Genomic DNA, 21828 nt, shown 5'->3' with positions numbered 1-21828 from the left:
AGTTTATATGCTATTAGAAGAGTATGTGTGTGTGTATGGCAGGGAATGAGAGGTGGAAACAGACCCTATAAGATAATTTGGGGTGATGAGTGGCATGAAGAAAACCAACCAGTGACCTGAGTGACCAAGGGCTACTTTAGATTGCGAACAATGTTGCCTGTGAGGAGGTGACATCTGGGCCGAGCTATAAACTAGAAGGATCATGCCTCCTCCCTCTCCCATTAAGATCTGGAAGAAAAATATTTTGGGCGGAGGTAACTGCTATTGCTGAGGCCCTAAAGAGCGTAGCGATCTCAGTGACCTCGAGGAACAGAAAGGCCAGAGCATAACCGAGGGTGAGTGGTACAAGATGAGGCCAGGTACGTGGTGGCCAGATTACTGCACAATAGGGCTTTGTATATAAGGGATTGGATTTCATTCTAAACATGGGAATTTATTAAGTGGTTTTTATTAAATAAGAGTTATTTTTAAAGCTCTAGTGCTCTGTGGGAAATAAACTGATGATAAAACTTGTGGCAGAACAGAAACATATTCTAACGTCCTGACTTCAAAGAAGGGATAAGTATTTACTGAGCAGGCCTTATGTTCCAAGCTGTTCTAAGCGCTGAGGATGAACTAGAGTTCCTGCCTTCATGGGGCTCAGCTACTAGTGGGCAGAAGAAATAGCACGTGTGATGGTTCAGAAGGCTTAGCTGCAAGAGCTGATGAGGCCCTTGGCTACTGCATAGTCCAAACGCTCTAGCCGGAGCAAGATTAACTTGTACTGCACTTAGTTCAGCCATGAAAGTGGGGTGCCCAGTGACTTTGAGCAAGATGCCGACGCTTTCCACCTTACACACTTGTCTGCAGCAGCAGCCCGAGCGCCCATTACTGAGGGGGAACGCTTCCGGGGGTGGGGCCTGGCCTCGCTCGGCTTCTACTGCGCCTGCGCCGCGGACGAACCGCGCCTCCGCCCTCCAACACATCTCCTCGGGGGCTGGGTTTAGGTTCCCCGGAACCCCGTGCTCCCTAGTTCTGCTTCCGGGTCGGAGCCATGGCGGTGGCAAACTCAAGCCCTGTCAACCCCGTGGTGTTCTTTGATGTCAGCATTGGCGGCCAGGTGAGAACCAGGCGGCACCCAGACCTGCGCCAAAGGGGAACCGTACGGGGTTAGGCAGGCAGAGCTCACCAACCCTGACAGCAGACTCGGGAAGCCAGGAGTGAAATTGCACCAGAACCTATGACCTGCTGGGCGGGGCGCAGGGAGGAGGAGGAGGCTTGGCCATCCTGGCGCCCCGCTTCTGGAGGAACGGGGTGGAGTGAAAGAAAGGTTAGGCTAGCGGGGCGGAGGTGGGAGATACTGAGCGGCACGGCACGGGTGTGGGTCAGCCAGTAATGCTCCCTGCCCCGTGAGGCCTTCACGGTCTTGGGCTGGGCCTTCTGACCATCTCTGGCTGATTGCAGGAAGTTGGCCGCATGAAGATCGAGCTATTTGCAGACGTTGTGCCTAAAACGGCCGAGAACTTTAGGTAAGGAAATACTCCAGCTCTGCCCGAGTAGCCGAGCTAGAAGCCGGGCCCCAGTCAGTTCCCCGAATCGTCTGTCTGCCTGTGTCTATCCACTGTCCTTGAGATCTTATTCCTCTGGGTATTGCTCTGTCTGAATGGTTATACCGTTTTGATTGTTCCCGTGTCAGTTTATGCTGTTAGTTCATATGCCTGTATGTCTGGACATCTGGCTGGCCGATTGGTGGGCTTGCTGGCTCCAGTATCTGTACTCTCCCCTCCTTAGAGTTGCTCACAGCTGTGATCACGGTGACTGAATCGTTCACTCTTTTCCCTTTCAGGCAGTTCTGCACTGGAGAATTCAGGTCAGTCTCAGACATGTTTGACTTTTTTGCCTACTCTAAGGGATGTCCTGGGGCTGTAGTGAGGGTATTGGGGAACCACAGGCCCTGAATGATTGCTGGTGATAGTGTTAGAATGTAGTATCCCAAGGGTCTATCCTTAGTTCATTTACCTTCTTTATGTCTCTTCTCTTGACCATCTTTAGGAGAGTCCCTTTGGCTCCAGTGTGTTGTAACTGGAAGGGCCTATGACTGCCTGTCATCATTCCAAGTCTCTTTCTTTTTGGTTATAGAAAAGATGGGGTTCCAATAGGATACAAAGGGAGCACCTTCCACAGGTAAGCCATTCTGGGAGCTTTCAGAAATACTTGTGGGATTAGGCTCTTTAGGGGAAAATAAAACCGGAGGCTAGTTCTTAGATCTTGAGAAGAAATGTGACTCAACAACTGACTTGAAGGTTTATTAATGTTTTATCTGTACTTACACTCTCCTGCTTATTCTTTTTATGTGTTTAAAAAAGAAAGAAACTATCATTCCAATGTCCTGTCTTTTTCATGCCCTTGTTTGTCTCGATATAGATTAAATAAAACAATAGTTGTAGTCCTTAAGTGTATATAATATATCCTTCTGGTTGATATTTATAAATAGTTCCTAAAATGACCATATATGATTGTTCCAGGATAATCGTACTCCCTGGGACTACTGGAAGTGGAGTGTGAGACTGCTTAGTCTAATTTCAGTATAGAATCTGCCTCATTGCCTCCCAGTTACATGGTTAGTAACAATGTTAGCACATAACTATATCAAGAGCTTTAGAGCTACGGCCTCTCATTCTCAACAATACTCCGGTGTGGTGGTATGTGTTCTTGTCTACATTCTACAGAGGAGGAAACTGAGGATAAGAAAGTTAAGGATCCTGCCTAGGGGTGATAGCTAGCAGTTATTGAGCCCTTATGTGTGTAGCAGTGCATTTCAGATATATTCTCTGTAGTTCTTTTTCCCCCAAATTTCTATCAAGTCCTTTACCTGCCTTCTGCTTTGGTGAGTATTTTGGTAATTCTTCCTGCAGCGTTTTAACCCCTTCTTGTTCTTGTTCAGGTACCAGATCATGCACTTAGATCAACAGTAAAATGCCGTTATTTATAATTTAAACCCTTTTTCATGGTTAATAATCCTCAGCCCAATCATTCCAGGAGAGGATAATCATTTTGTAAGCCAAAGTAATAACAGTGTATTTTGCAATCAGTGTTAATCTATTACTATTATACAATGACAAAGTCAATTGTTTTTTTTAGACCATAGAATCTTCTCTCAGGATTCTTTGCTGTCTGTTTCAGGGTTATAAAGGATTTCATGATTCAGGGTGGCGATTTTGTTAATGTAAGTACTATTCCTTTCCTATGGAAGACCTATGGGTTTAGTTTTTGTTGTTATTGATGGTGCTGCCGCTGTTTTCATTATAAGGATCCAGTCTTGAGGCTTGAGAACAATAGCCAAGTTTTATGGGGCTGGGGAAGTCCTTCAGAGTTGCTGGCTACTACTTACTGTACCACTAAATAACAGACATTAGCACTTTGATTGAGTCATTAACTTCCATAGTCCAAACCTCAGCCTTTTTGGGCCAGAAACTGGACTTTCCTATCATACCTATAGGTGGTCTATGACAGACCTGCACTAATTAGTCACATGAAACTTAGTTAGAATTCAGCTGCAATTTGTTTTTTCTGAATAAATGTAAGTCTCTTTCCAGTGAGCTAAATGCTGATGTCCTATTTTTCCTTTCACTTCTGGTTTCATAGTGCCTGGAAAGCTGAGTTTTTAATCAGAAGTTGATTACTGGGCCAGGAATCAGAGCAAGAGAGGTAGATAGTTCTGGAGGGATGTTTGCTGTATTCACTGGGAGAGCCCCGTGGAATTGTTCTTTACTGATAACATGACTTTCTTGTGAGTAGGCCGTGTCCCACATAGCAAGCCTTCCCCCCATCCTAACCTTGGAGGCCGCTAAATAAACCACATTTTTTCTTCGTTTAACCTGCTTTTGTCCTTACCCACTCGCTTCTGTGCATGGTCTTTCTTTACTCTTATTAATACCATTTGGTTAGTCATGTTGCTATTCTCTTGGATCTGGGAGACATTCGTTTCCCTTCATGTGTTTGTTTAGTGTGACACTCATGAGTTTTTAAGACCTCTCTTTCCTATCCTATGTAGGGTTGCAGAATGGCAGGTTTTAGGTTGAATGATGCTTTCACATATGTTTTGTTTCATCTGCATGGTGTTGGAAAACTGGGAAATGTCACCAAAAAATTCTGGAGTTTTGTTTTCTCTTTAAAAAATGGAAAATGGGCATAGGCTAGGCCTGCATTTCTCATGCAGTGACAATTGGTTGGAATCAACTAACTGGACCCTTAAGACAGGATGTCTCCTTGCCATTTTACCTTAGTCTCCACTACTTGCTTTACTTATTTATGTCACCTGCTTCTGTAGGCATTTAAGTTTGCAACCCCTGGCTACAACTGATGGTAATGGGACTTGCTAGCTGGTAAGAAGGGCTGAGAACCTATCCTCTGCCTTCTTTCCTTTCTTCCCATAGGCTCCCACATTGCCTGATTGTCTTTCAAGGGCAGGACCAACTTCTTATTGGTCTTTGGCCTAGGCACATCCAATCGCTTGTTGATAGCTCCAGGGTTAGACAATAGTTGTTCAGTCTGAAGGCTGTGTCAGAACCAATTGCTTAGACCTTCCCTTAGGGAAGGGAAAATAGAATGAGCAAGAGCCAGAGAAAGCGGCATTTGAGACTTTCCAAAGTTGGACCAAGAATATTTGTTTGTTCATTTATTTGTTTAACAGTATTTATTGTTTTGTTTTGTTTTGGTCGCAAAAGCAAAGTGCAAGGAAGAAAATAAGTCACTGAATAAATCGCACTCAATCTCATCTCTCAAGGAATAATACTATTGGCATTCTGGTTTGCAGCTGCTGGTCTTAGTATATGTATGTATGTTTATATAATTTTTAACAGACTTAAGATCATACATATGTTTTAATTTTTTTGTACTTAATAATTGCCTATACTTTCCTTTGTCATTACACCTTCTTCTAAAACATGCTTTCTAATAGCTAGAAATAATATTCCGTTATGAACAGACAGTTAATTTATTTGATCAATCCATTATAGTTGAAGGTTTAAGTTGCTTTCCATTGTTTATTCTAATTAATTATTTTCCCTACTCTTCCTTCTGGAGAATAATAGTGTGATTATAGAGAATGGCATGGTAACTGATCTGTCCCTTAGGTTCATTGGGAGATTGGAAATGAACTTCTTTTCTCTTCCTTTTTATGTGGAAGTAGTTAATAATAAAATATCTTATTTGATTAGTTATATAGTACTTTATTGTTTGCAAAGTGCTTTTCACAGGCACTGTCTAATTGAATCTTCATGAATCTTCATGTGAAGAGTAGGTGACTTTATCTTCACTTGCTAGATGAGGAAATTGAGGCTCAGAGACAGGAAATGACTTTCCCAGCTTTCAAGGGATAGATCTAGAACTCAAATCCAGATCTTTCCATTATACAAACTTGGTCTTATTTGATAATTTTTAGCCAAGTAAATATTTGAATTTGGATAGTTTTCCTTTCTTCTCTGGCTTATATTAATATTAATCCCCTTTGGTAGTCTTTGCAACAAAAAAGGGACCCTTGATTCTACACTAGGTCAGCGTTTTCCCTTTCTACTGTGCACCTTCTCTTTAACATGCACGCTTTCTCTTTACTAACTGGCATGGGGAGATTAATCTTTTTGGCACCCCTGAATATTACCTTTAAACCTCAGGGATTCTATTTAAGGTACTGAAAATACGGCCTTGGTCAAGTTTTATTACCAAGATTTCAGTTTGCTCACTTGAAAAATGGGGAAGATGAAAATCCTTATCCCATAGGGTTGTTGGAAGAGCAAAAAGAACATGTAGATAAAGCTAGTCTAAGCAGAGATTAGGAATTTATGATAAGGTGGGTGTTTCATGGAACCAAAGGAAGAAATAGAACTAGGAATTGAAAGCCATGTAGAACCAAGGCATTTCTTTATCTCTGTTTCTCGAGTACTCTCTGCACATCTGTGCTGCATTCTCTTTCTGTTCTGTAGCCCACCTTGCAGAATAAAGTCACCTCCAGCTTCCAGGTTCACATGATACAACTTTAACTTCAACGAGAGCATCTATCCCACTCCCAGATTCCCAGAGAAGGAACTCTAATTGGCCCAGCGTGAGTTAGGCGTCCTTCCCTGTATCAGTCAACTTTGACCAGGAGAGTGGTATCATGCTGTATAGACCAGACTGCCAAGAGCCCACCCACCCTCATAGATGTTTGGGGGAGTAGGGTGGTAGTCACTTAAGGGGGTATTTTTATGTGACTGCAGGCATGAGAGTCTTTGGGAATGGCAAGGATTATGTATGTGATCACTGTACTGCTACTGTTCCCTACTTTGCCCATGTCTTAATCGATTTTTCTGGAGGCTCAGCTGTGACCTGTTCTGTCCAATCTGTGAGCTTCCCTGGGCAGACTTTGTGGGCTGCAGGCACCTTGCATGAGTCTTGCTTTGATTGCACGGTAGGGTCAAATTGGTATGGCTTCCAAGGTGACCATCAAGAGTAAAAGCAGGCTTAAAAAGCTAGGCTTTAGGTTAACAGTGTCTTCCTCTGTTTTCCAGGGGGCCTGACACTCTGAATTACTAACACTTCCCTTCTCTTTGCTTAGGGAGATGGTACTGGAGTTGCCAGTATTTACCGGGGGCCATTTGCAGATGAAAATTTTAAACTTAGGCATTCTGCCCCAGGTCTTCTTTCCATGGTAAGTGAGATCCAATCAAGATTTTGAGTTAGACTTATAGCCATCTGTTTCCTGGGCACTTCTTGAGGCGCAGTGCTCTCTCAGGATGGAAGCAAATGCTTTTCTTCTCTTGCTTGGCCTAGGACTCACCTTTGCCACATCCTTCCTCAGTCTGATTTGATTTTGTTGGGCAGGGCCCACTAACAGGCTGGGGAACTGAAACCGAGCTCTGATGTGTGCTTCCTTACCTTTGTTTGAGCCAGGATGTGCGGCTGGGCATTCAGCCTTACTGCTCAGAACACGGCCAGTTGTGCTTTCAAGACCAGTGTCCCTGTTCATCACCCCACGCACCGTGACTCATGCATGGCACCCGACCACCCACACTACCTGCTGGCTGCTCACTCACCTCTTGCTCACCATTCCCAGCACCCCTTCCTGACCATAACCCCTACCTACGCATCTCTCTCCCTTTCACAGGCTCCCTCCCCTCCTCACTTAGATCCCTTCACCCCACCTCTGCCTACTTCCCCTTACTCACCCCTCACTCTTCCTTTCCCACCTGCCTTGCTTCCCTCACTCTCCAGTCCTCTCATCCCCTATTCCCATCACCCATTTCCCTCCATCAGTGCTCCAGCTCACACTTCCCCAGCCCCACTATTCACGTGCACATTCTCTGGCCTGCTTGCCAGTCAGGCATTCATCAAGTAGGGATTTGTTCACAGCCACTGTGTTTCCCACCTCATGGGAAGGCATAAGGATACAGACACAATCCCTGCCCTCATGACACTTAACATCTAACAGGGGAAACCCACCTTAAAACAGCCAGTCCAGTGTAGTGTAATGTGTGCCACCAGTGTGTTAAGGTGAGCGCATCTCAGTGGGTGTAAAAGGAGTGTGAGGGCCCAGGGGAATGAGGGTAGGCTGCTAGGGGCTGGAGGAGCTGTCACAAAGGAGGGGACATTTGGGTTCTTTGAGGAATTCTGTACCAGATGACATACGAAGAAAGAGCACTTCAAGTCCAGCTAACAGGCTATGCAGAGATCTGCAACCATGAAATAGCAGGGTGGCATATTCAGGGAACAGAAAGTGACCAAGGTGATGAGAACATAGAATGTGTATGGGAGGCCGGGCACGGTGGCTCACGCCTGTAATCCTAGCACTCTGGGAGGCTGAGGCGGGAGGATCGCTCGAGGTCAGGAGTTTGAGATCAGTCTGAGCAAGAGCAAGACCCCGTCTCTACTAAAAAAAAAAAAGATAGAAATTATCTGGCCAACTAAAAATATATATAGAAAAAATTAGCCGGGCATGGTGGCACATGCCTGTAGTCCCAGCTATTCGGGAGGCTGAGGCAGTAGGATCGCTTGAGCCCAGGAGTTTGAGGTTGCTGTGAGCTAGGCTGACGCCACGGCACTCACTCTAGCCCGGGCAACAGAGTGAGACTCTGTCTCAAAAGAAAAAAAAAAAGAATGTGTATGGGGAGGGAATGGCTGGTAGAGACAGTGGGAGAAGCAGGTGGGCATAGATCCTGAAGGGCTTTAAGTGCCAGAATAAGGAGGAGGTGTGTGGATTTTCTTTCACAGGTTATGGAGAGCCATACTATGCTTTTTTGAGCAGGGTTGATCAATGTTGTGTTTTAGAATGAAGACCCTGGCTGTCATGTGAGTGGCAGATGGGGATAGGAAGTCTGGAGCAGGGATGCCATTTAGGAGGCTGCCATAATAATGGGGTGAGACTAGCAAGCCCCCTTTTGGGAAAGCAAGGCTGGGCAAGTGCAGGGAAAGGGTGCAGAGGCAGCTTAGGTGGGCTCATGTCTCACCGTGAGGATTAGAGCCGTCTATGTCATGCCACAGTGTTAGCATCCATGGAGGAGTCAGGAAAGTGGAAGGAAGCCCTGGTCTCTGCCCCCTTCATCTATCCCCTTCAGGCTGGCACTGGTTGAGCTGTGCTGTCACATACTTGTAGCAATGTTGTTTTTGCTTCCATCTTCCACTAAATCACGAGTTCTTCAAGGGCAGGGACTGGCCTTAAAAGCTAACAGAGAAAGGCTGCAGGGCACATGTTGATGAGTGACTGAATAATGATCAGAATAATTGCTGACATGTATTGAACACTTACCCAACAAGCTCCTTATATGCCTTAATTCATTTTAATATTCTCAACATTCCTTTGGGATGGGTACAAATAAGGAAACTGAGGCACAGAGAGGTTACGGGACTAAACTAAGGTCACACAGTCGTGGGACTGAAGTTCAAGCTAGGTCATCTGGCTCCAGAGCTCAGACTACTATACTGCCAGGGAGAATGAACAAATGAGTGCCTAAAGGCAGGGAGTGTCCCCAAGCTATAAAAACATGTATGACTATTTTGTGGGCCCCCTTGCTAATAAATGATGATACATGAGCAGCAAAAAGAGAAAAAAAAGATAGAATGAATTGGGGCCCCTGGGAATTCTATCCCTTATTCCAAAGCATGGGCCTCCTCTGGCCAGCTCAGGCAGTCCTTACTTTTATATATGAAATGTTCTTGAATATGTGTACAAATCCCCCCATACTTACATGGAGGGGTTTCTAAAGTATAATATGAAATCCCTAATTAGAGGTCATACCTAGCTAGACATTGTCGGTAAAGTATTTGCAGTACTTCATAAACATTTTTTTTTCCTTTACAATTGATCACAGAGTCAAACAACTTAAATCCAACAGCATTTGATTAAGGCTAATGACCTATCTAATGTAGTTTACAGTTTTGTCTCAGTAGTACTAATTTTATGATACCTGTGTTTACCTTAGTAAAGTATTAGTATTTTCAGTTTTCCATTTTCTACCCATTTTTTTCCCAAAATAAAGGAAGTATCCAATAAAACATGAACATAGTTACACAGACACTGTTTACTACTATTGCTATGGTACAGTACAAAGCCATTCCGACAAAACAGCTTATAGCATCTACACAAAAGGAAGCAGGACTTTTCCCAACTGCTAGCTAATTTGTAACTATAATCTAATTTTAACCAGTTTTGTACTAACTACAGCAAATTATGTCCCATAAACAATTGTTCCCATTGTAAAAACTCACACTGTAGGAGAAACTTATATTTATTAGAGAATCCAGTTCCTTGAGGGCAGGGATTTTGTGTCTTGTCCATTTCTGTATGTTTGGATCCTAGTTTAGGCCCTGACCCATCATAGGTGCTCAGTTAGGTTTGCTGAAAGAAAGCATGGGGGAATCAGGGGTACAGGCTTTTTTGGGAATCTTGCCCTTCAGCTAACATGGCCAGGGAAACTTACTGCAGGTATGTTTGGTTTCCGTCAGGCAAACAGTGGTCCCAGTACAAATGGCTGTCAGTTCTTTATCACCTGCTCTAAGTGCGACTGGCTGGATGGGAAGCACGTAGTGTTTGGTAAGTCCTACTCCCACGCCATCATCCAGGCCTCATTCACCCAGGGTGGGACTTCCAGAGAAGCTAGTCCTCGAACTCTTTACCAAGAGTATTCAATAGGTGTAACTGCTCTTGGCAGTAGTAGGGAAAGTGGAATGGTGGGGAGATGGGGAATGTGTTGTTAGACAACTAGAGGGAAGAACAAAGGACATTTGATATAGTATGGAACCACCTGGGTAATATGTACTCAGGGGGAAAACCCAGATGCTAGCACTAAAGAAATGCCACAGAGGCAACATGATACAGTGGGGCATTGGAATCACTCAGACCTAGGATTGGGCCCTAACTCTGCTACTTATTATCTGTGACCTTGGGCATGTCTTTTCACCTCCACTGAACCTCAGTTTCCTAAAATTAGTAAAAAGGTCTAATGAGATAATAGCTAAGAATAGGCATTGGAAGCTGGAAAATGCTATGCAAATAAGAAAAATAAAGTCCAGCTCATACTCTTCCTACAGGAAAAATCATTGATGGACTTCTAGTGATGAGAAAGATTGAGGTAAGTCCTGCTTTGATTTCCTCTTTCTCAGCGATTCTCTTCTGGTGCTGTCTGACTAGCATTGAGGAGGTGGACAAGGGCTCCGGTTTGTTAGGCCCAGTCTTCATTGCCTCCAGTTACACAGACTCCTTCAGGAACAGGGAGGGGAGACCACGTACCTCCCCTGTTTTCTTGGCCCCATAAGTTAGCCTGTCTGGCCCACACTGAGGTTTAGCCTCTGATGACCCTGTTACCTACTTGATAACATTCTCAGCATTGCATTCAAGATCCTCCATGGTCTGGTCCCTGCCTACCTCTCCCTGGACCCTTCTCCTGTCATTGCCCTCCTCCATGTTCCAGTCACATCAGGCTGCTAGCTCTTCTCTAAATACACGATACGTGTCCCTGCCTCTTGCTCTTTCCTGCCCCAGAGGAAAGAAAGTTAGTTCCTAAAGTTAGTAAGAGGGTCTGATGAGATAATAGCTAAGAATGGGCATGCTGTTTCCTCTGCCTGGAATGCTCTTCTTTCTTTTCCTCCTGGTGGGTTCCCATTCATCCTTCCGGGCCTAGCTCAAATGTCCCCTCTTCTGTGAACCCTTCCCTGACCTCGTTAAGCAGCTAAAATTTAGTTGCCTCATCTACCCTTTATCCAGATCCCTCTTATAACTTATTATATTGCTATGTATCATAGGTTTGCTATTTTGTAAGCTCTGTATTATGTGCTTTACCTGTCTGCCAGGATGTGGACTTTCATATCAGTCCTGAGTCCTGGGTTCTTAGCACAGGGCTGGCAGGCATCAGTAACGCAAGGTTCCATGAGGAAACAAGCAAGTGCCTGAGTGGATGAATCTCCACTGTGCTTTCTTTCCCAGAATGTTCCCACAGGTCCCAACAATAAGCCCAAGCTGCCTGTGGTGATCTCACAGTGTGGGGAGATGTAGTCCCGACCAAGACTGAACCAGGTGAGTATGTCTTTCTGCTATTTGGTTAGGAGTCAGACCCCAGAGAAGGCAGCATGGTCTAGTGGAAAGAACTTTAGTCTTGAAGACATGGGATTGAACCCATTTCCTCTCTATGTGACCTTGGAGAAGTCACTTTCCTTCTCTGAACCTGTTTCCTCATCTGTCAAATGGAGATTCTATAATACCTATCTCTTAGGGTCATTATAGGGATCAAGAGAGAAAGGGTTATGAGAGCACTTTACTTTTCTACGGCTTTGTAGTATACAAAGTAACAGCCTGAAAACTATTCACACAGTTTCTAACAGGACTCTCAGATGACAGTTCCATTCAGGAGTCCCACTAGAAAGACCTGGCTGCAGGCCTGGGTAACTGCTGGGACCAGCCTCTCATCAGAACTGGTGCTGCAGTTCCAGGCCCTGGCTTTTTATTTGCCAGCCTCATAGGTGAATACCTCACATCTCTCAGCCTGCATGGACTCACTTCCTGCTCATCGTTGCCACTGCCTGCTCTGTGCTGGGCAGCATGCTAGCTGTGGACAGAGGGGCAAAGAATTGAAAGAGGGTTTACTTTTCAGAAGCTCACAGGAAATAAGACACATTCTGAGAGGTGATCACTAGTAATGTGAGTGACATTGCTAAGTGTTACAAGAGTAACAAGGAGAAATTGATCATTCCTAGCTAGGTGAGGGGTGGTGATGTTTTGTTTTTCTTTTTTTCTTTTCAAACTTGCAGAAAAGTTGGAAAAGTAGTGCATTGAACACCCATATACCTTTCACCTAGATTCACTAATGATTAACATTGTTTTATTATTTTGCCTTGACATTTGTTTTTTTTCTTTCCCTTGCCTCCCATTCCCGTTCCCTTTCTTCTTCTCTCCTGCTCCTGTTCTTCCTTCCCTCCCTTTGCCTTCTCTCCCTTCCTCCCTCCCTCCCTCCTTCTGTCCTACTTTCCTCCTTCCTTCGTTCCTTTCCCTTTCTTTCTTTCCCATTTGAAAGTTGCAAACTTCTTGACACTTCACCCTTAAATATTTTAGCAATGAACTTTTGAAAATAACATCCTATATAACCACAATAATATCTAACATACAGTACATGTTTGAACTTCCCTACTTGTCCCAAAAGTAACTTTTGTAGCTTAAAAAAAACATGATCCAATGAAAGTTCCTTCCCATATTTCATTTATTTATTTTTATTTACATAAGTAACATAATACAGGCTCATCGTGAAAACTTTCACAGCAAACAGATAAAGTGAAAGTCCCCCTTGACAATACCCCACCCCCAATTCCACTCCCCTCCCCAGAGGTCACTTCCTTATCAGTTTGATGTATGTCCGTCTTTTCTTTGCCCATCTAATTTAAGGAGGTTTTGTTTTTTCTACATGAGATTATACTATATTATTCATTTATTTTCCATTTGGCATTATGCCTTGAAAACTTTTCCTTCCTAGTTCATGTAAAACTACCTTGTATTAAAAAATCATAACAGAACAAAACTGATACAGGTTGAGCATCCATAATCTGAAAATCTGAAATCCTAAATGCTCCAAAATCCGAAACTTTTTTTTTTTTTTTTTTTTGAGATAGTCTCACTCTGTTGCCTGGGCTAGAGTGCCCTAGCGTCAGCCTAGCTCACAGCAACCTCAAACTCCTGGGCTTAAGTGATCCTACTGCCTCAGCCTTCCGAGTAGCTAGGACTACAGGCATGCACCACCATGCCTGGCTAATTTTTTCTATATATTTTTAGTTGTCCAGCTAATTTCTTTCAATTTTTTTTTTTTTTAGTAGAGACGGGGTCTCGCTCTTGCTCAGGCTGGTCTCGAACTCCTGAGCTCAAACCATCCGCCTGCCTTGGCCTCCCAAGTGCTAGGATTACAGGCATGAGCCACTCCGCCCGGCCCGAAACTTTTGTTGAGCACCGACATGACATCACAATTAGAAAATTCCACACCTGACCTCATGTAATGGGTCACAGTCAAAACTTTGTTTCATGTACAAAATTATTAAAAATATTGTATAAAATTACCTTCACACTATGAATATAAGAAGTGTATGAAACATAAATGAATTTTGTGTTTAGACTTGTGTCTCATCCCCAAGATATCTCATTATCTATATGCAAATATTCCAAAATCTGAAAAATCTGAAATCAGAAATGCCCCTGGTCCCAAGCATTTGGGAAAGGGATACTCACCCCGTATAATGTTCTGTGAATTGTTTGTATCATATGGGTTTTTTTTTCCTAATTCCTCAGTGATTTGAATATTACACATTATGGGTATTAATTCTTTATTTTATATTTTATGACTTTCCTACAGAATATATTTTAAGAAAAAAGTAGTATTGTGTTGCTTATCTTGAATTTGGTGATATTCTTTGTTAAACAGAAGTCCTAAATTTTGTTGAGGTCAAAATAATCAGACTTTTCCCTTATAGCTTTTCTGTTTTCTCTCATTTAATAAAGACTTTTTTTCTTTGAGATAGGGTCTTGCTCTGTTTCCTAGGGTAGAGTGCAGTGGCACGATGATAGCTCACTGCAACCTCAAACTCCTGGGCTCAAGCAATCCGCCTGCCTCAGCCTTCTGAGTAGCTGGGACTACAGGTATGCACCACCATGCCTGGCTAAGTTTTCTGTTTTTTGTAGAGATGGGATCTCACTATGTTGTTCAGACAGGTTTCAAGTGATCTGGCCTCAAGCGATCCTCCCAATTTAGCCCTGCAAAGTGCTGGAATTACAGGTGTGAGCCACTGCTCCCCAGCCTAAGAATGTCTTTACTACCTGAGATCATGATGTCTTCTGTTTTTTTCCTAATATTTCTATTAGGAAATATTATTTGTATACTTATAAATATTTCTATTAGGAAATATTATTTTGTATACTTATAAAATTATCTAGAATCTATTTTTCTGTATGGTGTTAAGAGGGGACTCTTGTCTTTTTTCCAAATGGAGATCCAGTTAAATACCAGATCATTTTAATGACTGCACATACCTTAATCTGTGACTTTGTGTTCAGAATATCTGGCACTTACAGGCATTCGGTAAAAATTTATCACATGAGTTAGTAGAGAGGGAGAATGTCAGGCATCTTAGGCCGGGAACTGGTTCGAGCAAATGCTGAGGCAGGAATGCACAAGTGTGTGCTGGAAGCTGCATATGGACTTCTCTTATCCAACCAAGTGGTCCCTCCTCAGGCCACTTGACACCCTAAGCTTTTTAAAAAATAAAGTAGAAATTCTTTGTTTGGGACCTCTTTTCTGTATTTTTCTGAGTCCTTTACAGAAAGTTACCAAGAAGTCCTTGTTAGAGGTTTTATTTCTGAGGGTGGGATCATCAACCCTCTCCCCCTCCCCCACTATTAGCAAATGTTATGTGAACTTTCACCCTCATGAAACCCCCTCTTCTCAGTCTGCAACCCAAGCAGAACAAATTCCTCGGGTGGCCATTTTACATTCCAGAGGCCCTCCAGACCAGGACTGTCCAGCAGTCCTGTGATGATGGAAATGTTCTACATTTGCACTGTCCAGTATGGCAGCTACCAGCCACATGTGACAGTTAAGCACTTCAAATGTGGCTGGTGCAACTGAAGGACTGAATTTTTAATATTATTTAAATTAAATTTAAAGAGCCACATGTGGCTAGTGACTACCATATGAGACAGTGAGCTCTAAACTTAAGTACCTCCGATTCACTCTCCGAACCCTGACTTGCTCAGAATTGAATCTCATAGCAAATACTTAGGGACACTATAATAAAAGCAGTTATCATTTACTGAATAATTCTCATGCCCAAATATTGAGCTGAGAACTTTACTTGAATTATATCATTTTACTTTACCAAAGATCACTGTCACAGGTTTTAAGGTGTTAGAGAATCTTGGTGGCAGTCGGATAAAAGGGGTTTTGAAGATGGATCCCCACTTTGGGCTCTATTGTGATTTGGGAGAAATTAAGGAAAATAGGAGATTAATTCCCCAGGGAGCAGGGGTCTGGAGGTAGGGGAGGTGGTATTAATATTTTTTTCCCCCAGACACCAACTTGACCAGAAGGGGAGGTGGTATTATCCCATTACTGTCCTTCCTAGCAGTAAAGTTATAGTCCTTCCTCTAATGTCACAGGAGTGTTTCATCTCCTTCAGTATTTTGGGGGAGCAAAATTACCATTGACAGCCGCTATACATGATGTTTTTAATGAGCAGTGCTTCTCATACTTTAATGTGCATATAAATCTCCAGGAGCTCTTGTTAAAATGCTGGTTCTGATTCAGTAGATCTGGCTAGGGGCTGAGATTTTTCATTTCTAATCAGCTCCCAGGTGATGCTGCTGATACTGACATTGAGAGGCAGGGATACAGGGAATAACAGTCTGTCCTTTGAGAACCCACCATATTCCAAACAAAGACAAGACCCAAGAGGAAATAATCTCTTGGTGGCACTGGTCCAGTAGGAATCCATTGCATTCACATCAAGCTATCACCTAATCATGCATTTGAGGCCTTATGCCCAGGTACTGGGAATATAAGATGAAGGAGCTGGGGAGGAGACAGGTGAGATACTTGATCTACTGTACCTCCCCATGGAGCACTTCCTTCTAGAGCTCTTGAGTTTTGCCTTCCTTTGGTTTTAGTGAAAATGAAGGTTTCTGTACTACTCTAGATGTAGAAAGCTTGGCTTTATCTCAGTGGGTCCTAGGAAAGCTTTTTATGATGAATTTCATTAGGGATAGCATAAATGAACTTCTACCCTCAGGATTCTCCTGCTGTAGTCTGAAATGGGTTCTTTACTACTTACATATACATGGGGGATGGTGGGACCTCTGTTTTGAAAGTCTGAAACTCAGACTCTTGGAACAGGGACTAGCTATGACCACTGGCATTCCTGCTAGTCTGATATGCTGCCCTCTTCCCTTTGATCCCCAAGCCTGGTACCAGTACCAAGTGGTAGGGAGCTTTCCTCAGTTCATTGTTGCCCAAATTCTCCTACAGATAAGAATCACTTGGGGCATTTGTTAAACCTACTAATTCCCAGGTCCTTCCCCTGGAGTGTTTGATTGTTTGATTAAGTGGGTTTAGGGTGGGACCCAGAATGCTGTTTGTAACAAGCATCTCAGTTGCTTCTTTTTCTTTTTTTTTTTTTTGTGAGACAGATTCTTGCTATTCTTGCTATGTTGTCCTGGCTAGAGTGCTGTGGCATCAGCCTAGCTCACAGCAACCTCAAACACTGGACTCGAGCTATCCTCCTGCCTCAGCCTCCCAAGTAGCTGGGACTACAGGCGTGCACCACCACGCCTGGCTAATTTTTTCTATCTTTAGTAGAGACAGGGTCTCACTATTGCTCATGCTAGTCTCGAACTCCTGATCTCAAGCGATCCTCCCGCCTCAGCCTCCCAGAGTGCTAGAATTACAGGCAAGAGCCATGTCACCCAGCCCCTTAGGTGCTTCTTAATAGAGGATTGTGGGAGACAATACTTTAGATAATGCTAGGATGACTATCTCTTATTTAAATATTTGGATTTTGGGCCGGGTGTGGTGGCTCACGCCTGTAATCCTAGCACTCTGGGAGGCTGAGGTGGGAGGATCCCCTGAGTTCAGGAGTTTGAGACCAGCCTGAGTAAGAGAGACCCTGTCTCTGCTAAAAATAAAAAGAAATTAGCCAGACAAGTAAAAATAGGAAAAATTAGCCAGGCATGGTGGCGCATGTCTATAGTCCCAGCTACTCGGGAGGCTGAGGCAGGAGGATCACTTGAGCCCAGGTGTTTGAGGTTGCTGTGAGCTAGGCTGACGCCACAGCACTGTAGCCCAGGCAACAGAGGAAGACTCTTGTCTCAAAAAAAAACAAAAAACAAAAAAAAACAAGGAAACTGAGCATTCCTCCTCATTCCCCCCAACCCTTAAAAAACAAATAAATAAATATTTGGATCTTAGGAAAAAATATATAATCACGTTACATAATTTTATAGTTATACCTTATAATGAGGCAATATTGAAGTTCAAATAAAGATTAGGTTTAAAAGTAAGTTGTATCTGTGCATGATAGATATTGTAACAGTTGTGAAGGTGCTATTTGACTGAGGTTTAGGAAACACTATCTCCCATTCTGGAATTACTTGTAGATGCGATACATTCCTGGGGAAGATTATGAAAGACATGTTGGTGGCAGTTGGGCTGGTCATCCATTTGTTCTACAACTAAGCACTAATTAATTAAGATATGTCCCTTGCTGCATATAACACTGCAGACTGGAAAAGCCCAGTTCCTTCCTTCAAGGAACTTAACAGTCTCTTGGGAAAACTGACAGTTACAGTGCAATAAAGCACTGGATTGGAGGTTTTAGAACAAGGTAAAGAAAGTGTGAATGCCTGGATCTGCCTGGAGTTTGGGAAGACCATAGAAGAGGTGATGCTTCAGCTTAGTACAGAAAGAATAGAACTTGTCAAGTGGCTCAATCTGGGTAGGGCATTCCAGGCAGATGAACAGCATGTGCGAAGGCACAAAAGCAGGAAACAGCAGGAAGTGTAGGAGAAGCTACCAATGATTCAATATGGCCAAGGCAGGAAGACATGAAAAGCAAATGGTAAGAGATAAGGCTAGAGGGAGGCCAGGGCCAGTTGTGAGAGCTAGTGCCAACCTAAGCAGCTCATATGTTATCCCAACAGCGGAGGATGGGCTTCAGGCAATGAGTAATTTCTCCCCCTGGAAAGAGATTCCATTTTGCTCCTGAGATTCTCAAAGGGGATCCTGACCCTCCAGAAAGAACTAGGACAGTAGGAGCCACAGAAGGATTTTAAGCAGGAGAATATTGTAGTTGAAGTTTCATATTCAGAAGATGATTCTGGCAGTGATGTGGAGGAGGGGCCAGAGGCCAGGGAGGAGCCCACTGCGGTAGTCCAGGCAAAGAAAAGGGGTTCCACGTGAAAATATGGGTCTAAGGAGCCCCAGAGATTTGGCAGCAAATACTTGCGTGCCTGCTGGGTATGTGACACTGTTTGTTCCCTGCCCTCAGAAGCTCTACCAACTGAAAAGGCCAGGGAGGGGAGAATGTCTGGCTTCATTCCAATCCAGTGCAAAGGCAAAGTTGCCTACATTGTAGCCAGGTCTTGCACACATCTCATCAGTGGAAGACTATATAGCCTTAATAATAAGAAAGAAAGAAGTAGATTTATTTGTGTAGGCAAGATTTATAAGGTAAATTAAGTGACAGTCAAGATTTAGTACATGACTGGGCGTGGTGGCTCACACCTATAATCCTAACACTTTGGGACACCAAGGTAAGAGGATCCCTTGAGGCCAGGAGTTTGAGACCAGCCTGAGCAACATAGCAAAATCCCATCTCTACAAAAAATAGAAAAATTAGTTGAGCATGGTGGTGCACACCTGTAGTCCCAGCTACTTGGGAGGCTGAGGCAGGAGGACGGCTTGAGCCCAGGAGTTTGAGGTTGCTGTGAGCTATTGATGCTACTGCATTGTAGCCCAGGCAACAGAGTGAGAACCTGTCTCAAAAAAAAGAAAGAAAGAAAAAGATGTAGTACATTAGGCCGGGCGCGGTGGCTCACGCCTGTAATCCTAGCACTCTGGGAGGCCAAGGCGGGTGGATCACTCGAGGTCAGGAGTTCGAGACCAGCCTGAGCAAGAGCGAGACCCCGTCTCTACTAAAAATAGAAATTATCTGGCCAACTAAAAATATATATAGAAAAAATTAGCCGGGCATGGTGGCGCATGCCTGTGGTCCCAGCTACTTGGGAGGCTGAGGCAGTAGGGTCGCTTAAGCCCAGGAGTTTGAGGTTGCTGTGAGCTAGGCTGACGCCACGGCACTCACTCTAGCCGGGTAACAGAGTGAGACTCTGTCTCAAAAAAAAAAAAAAAGATGTAGTACATTGTATAAGGGCGGTACTACTTATTTTGAATAACTATCTCAGAAATCTCTAAAGTGATATATAGCAGACTGTTAATAATAGTTACTTCTGCAGAGCAGAGGTAGCAAAGAGACTGTTTTTAGTTTATGCCGTCCTATTTATGCTTAAATTTTCTACATTAAGCATGTATCATATAATAGAAATGTATACTGTTTAATATGTAATTTTAACTAATCCTAATTCCTCCCAACATGTCCCAGGAGTATGCCCATAGCTGTGGCTAACATCAGTTTGTGAATCCTTCCCTGGTTCCTCCATCTCCTCCTCCCAGGTCTAGGCAGAGCCAGTGGTTCCCACCTGGGTGCTCTGGCAGCACTTGGTTCATCCCTCCATTACAACATTTAACATAATGTATCACCTGTTTTTCCCTGGACTGAGACCTCCTTGAAGCAAGGACCATGTTGACCAACATAGTGCCTGGTCTAATAGGTCTTACGTCCTGATGCACTATGTAACTTACAAAGTACATTTATACATTTTTATACATTTTGCTTCAGGGCCAGGAGTTAAACTTCTGTCTGGGCCTGCAGTATAACACCAGGACTCTGGAGGAGGGTGTGGCCACATTTAGGGGATTGCAGCGGGAGGGGGACAGTAGTATCTGAGTGTACACACCCTGTTCTTTTAGTATAACTAACTCCAAGGCTATAAACACAGAGTGTGGACTTTCCTTTCTCTACCCCTGGGACCAAAACCGGCAAGGAAGATGGATTGCTCTTTGTTTTGGACCTTCCCAGAGGGCCATCAAAGTCTAACAGAAAGAACACAGGCTTTGAAGCCAAGTAGGCCAGGATGCCCCACCGCTGTCTAACTCTATGAACTTAGTCAAGCCAGTAAACCCCTTGGAACCCTAGTTGGCTCCTTCGCATAATTAGAGATAATATGTACCACACGGAACTGTGAAGGGTAAATAATAAAAGAGACAAATATGCTTGGTCATATATGTTAGTTTCTTTCTTCTTGGTTCTTGTGGAGCCAAAGGTCTGATCTCTGGTGAGAATCAAACCTGTTCTGCCCTTTTGGGAAAACAGGATTAGGAGTGGCGAGGATAGCTGGGAGCATTGTCTCTCAGGGGATGCCCCCTTCCAGTTCCTCTGAGCTGTTTATTTCCCCCTCCCTCACTGACCTCCACGTCTCTGCCATTGTAGGCCTTCCATTGCTCTGGGAGATGTTCTTGAGTAAGATAATCTGGACTGGCCCCTGTGTTTTTTCCTTGCCTGCTGCTGCCCATTTAATCAAGAGACCCTGGAAGTAGCACAGATTCAGAACCCAAGATTGTTTGTGTTTAAGTTTTCAACTGTAAATAAAGTTTTTTATGTGTGGGTTTTTTTGTTTGTTTGTTTTGGTATGTGTATTGTTTTTAAATGGTTTTAATGATAGCTCTGTCTCCTAGCTTCAGCTAGGAGGACGGGCACTCCCCAGAGGCCACCCTGGCCCAGAGCCAAGCCCTTGCTATGTATAGTTGATGTATCCAACTTGCAAGCAGTTGTAGCAGGCTGCTCACAGGTTCAAGCTAATGAGCAAAGAAAGCAAAGCCCCAGAGTCTTATAATACTATTTGTTCCAAAGATGTTCCCAGCATGTTCAATCTGGTTAGTTCTGAATGGAGCCTGTGGGAAAAGTGTCACTAATTTGGGATGTCTTGGGGATGGGAGACCATTTAGTAGAATGTGTCTTGATCATGATGAAGTGGGAATAATTTAGCCAAAAATCTTGGTTTGAATCCAGGGTCATTATTTAAACAGTTGAGGTCTTGAGAGGTTCACTTCCCCTTTCAGAGCCTCAGTTTCCTCATTTGTAAAATGGGGATAATAATACCTATTTGCCTCATAGCATTATTGAAAGAGTTAAATAAGACAATGGATATGAAGGTAATTTATAAATAGTAACATGCTTTGGAAAATGTTAGTTTTAAAAGGAAAGACCCCACTGAGCGCATTGTTACAAAAGCAAAGAAGAAAATTCCCTCATGTTCCTTTTGTGAGGCATTTTGTCTGTTCTCCCATTCTGGTTTACTTTCTCCGGTCCAGTGGTTGAAGATGCTTCATAACTACTAGCAGCAGCACGCTGCAGCAGCAGAGGTAGCAAACAGCTGAATTCTATGACAATAGGACTTGCTTAAAAGTGTCATTTCAGTGTACCAGGGACAATGGAGATGGTGAGAGATCCAGGGGCCCTATAGTGCAACTCTCTCTAGCCAAGTAAACAGGCTTCAGGGGACACACGTGAGAAAGGACTGACCTAGTGGAGGAGAGAACATTAAGTAACTAGATAAAGTGGAATTGTGAAGAGACAGGAAGGAGGATGAACAGCTGTGGTTCTGAGCTGATGTTCTTGTGATGGACTGTTCAGTTGAGTCAGTTTCACCTGGCATCCACCTGCATTCTATGTCAGTCTCTGACC

General features: G+C 43.6%; 1 protein-coding gene across 3 annotated transcripts; it reads left to right on the top strand.

Annotated features, from left to right (window-relative positions):
- The first annotated feature begins 882 nt into the window (after nucleotides 1–882).
- PPIH (peptidylprolyl isomerase H) lies at nucleotides 883–20750 on the top strand. 3 transcript variants are annotated; one of them, XM_045545704.1, is made up of 10 exons: nucleotides 883–1099; nucleotides 1444–1508; nucleotides 1826–1849; nucleotides 2119–2163; nucleotides 3163–3205; nucleotides 6572–6664; nucleotides 9955–10042; nucleotides 10540–10580; nucleotides 11432–11521; nucleotides 20575–20750. In XM_045545704.1, exons 1-9 carry the CDS (start codon nucleotides 1034–1036, stop codon nucleotides 11498–11500), a joined length of 534 nt encoding a protein of 177 aa, XP_045401660.1. In that variant the 5' UTR covers nucleotides 883–1033; the 3' UTR covers nucleotides 11501–11521; nucleotides 20575–20750. The 3 variants fall into 3 exon arrangements, with proteins under 3 accessions (XP_045401660.1, XP_045401661.1, XP_045401663.1); XM_045545705.1 differs by lacking the exon at nucleotides 20575–20750 and adding an exon at nucleotides 13303–13328 and having other exon boundaries at nucleotides 978–1099; XM_045545707.1 differs by lacking the exon at nucleotides 6572–6664 and having other exon boundaries at nucleotides 991–1099.
- The last annotated feature ends 1078 nt before the right edge of the window (nucleotides 20751–21828 follow it).

This window comes from Lemur catta, chromosome 3, assembly GCF_020740605.2.
Source record: "Lemur catta isolate mLemCat1 chromosome 3, mLemCat1.pri, whole genome shotgun sequence".
Taxonomy (NCBI): Eukaryota; Metazoa; Chordata; class Mammalia; order Primates; family Lemuridae; genus Lemur; species Lemur catta.
Note: the sequence above shows the minus strand (reverse complement) of the source record. Positions and strands in the feature narration are given on the sequence as shown.

Bases quoted from the DNA above. Each gene is read 5' to 3' on its own strand.
- PPIH (XM_045545704.1), top strand. From the start codon at position 1,034: ATGGCGGTGGCAAACTCAAGCCCTGTCAACCCCGTGGTGTTCTTTGAT. The intron at 1,100-1,443 runs GTGAGAACCAGG...GGCTGATTGCAG, and splicing joins ATGTCAGCATTGGCGGCCAG to GAAGTTGGCCGCATGAAGAT. The intron at 10,581-11,431 runs GTAAGTCCTGCT...TTTCTTTCCCAG, and splicing joins TAGTGATGAGAAAGATTGAG to AATGTTCCCACAGGTCCCAA.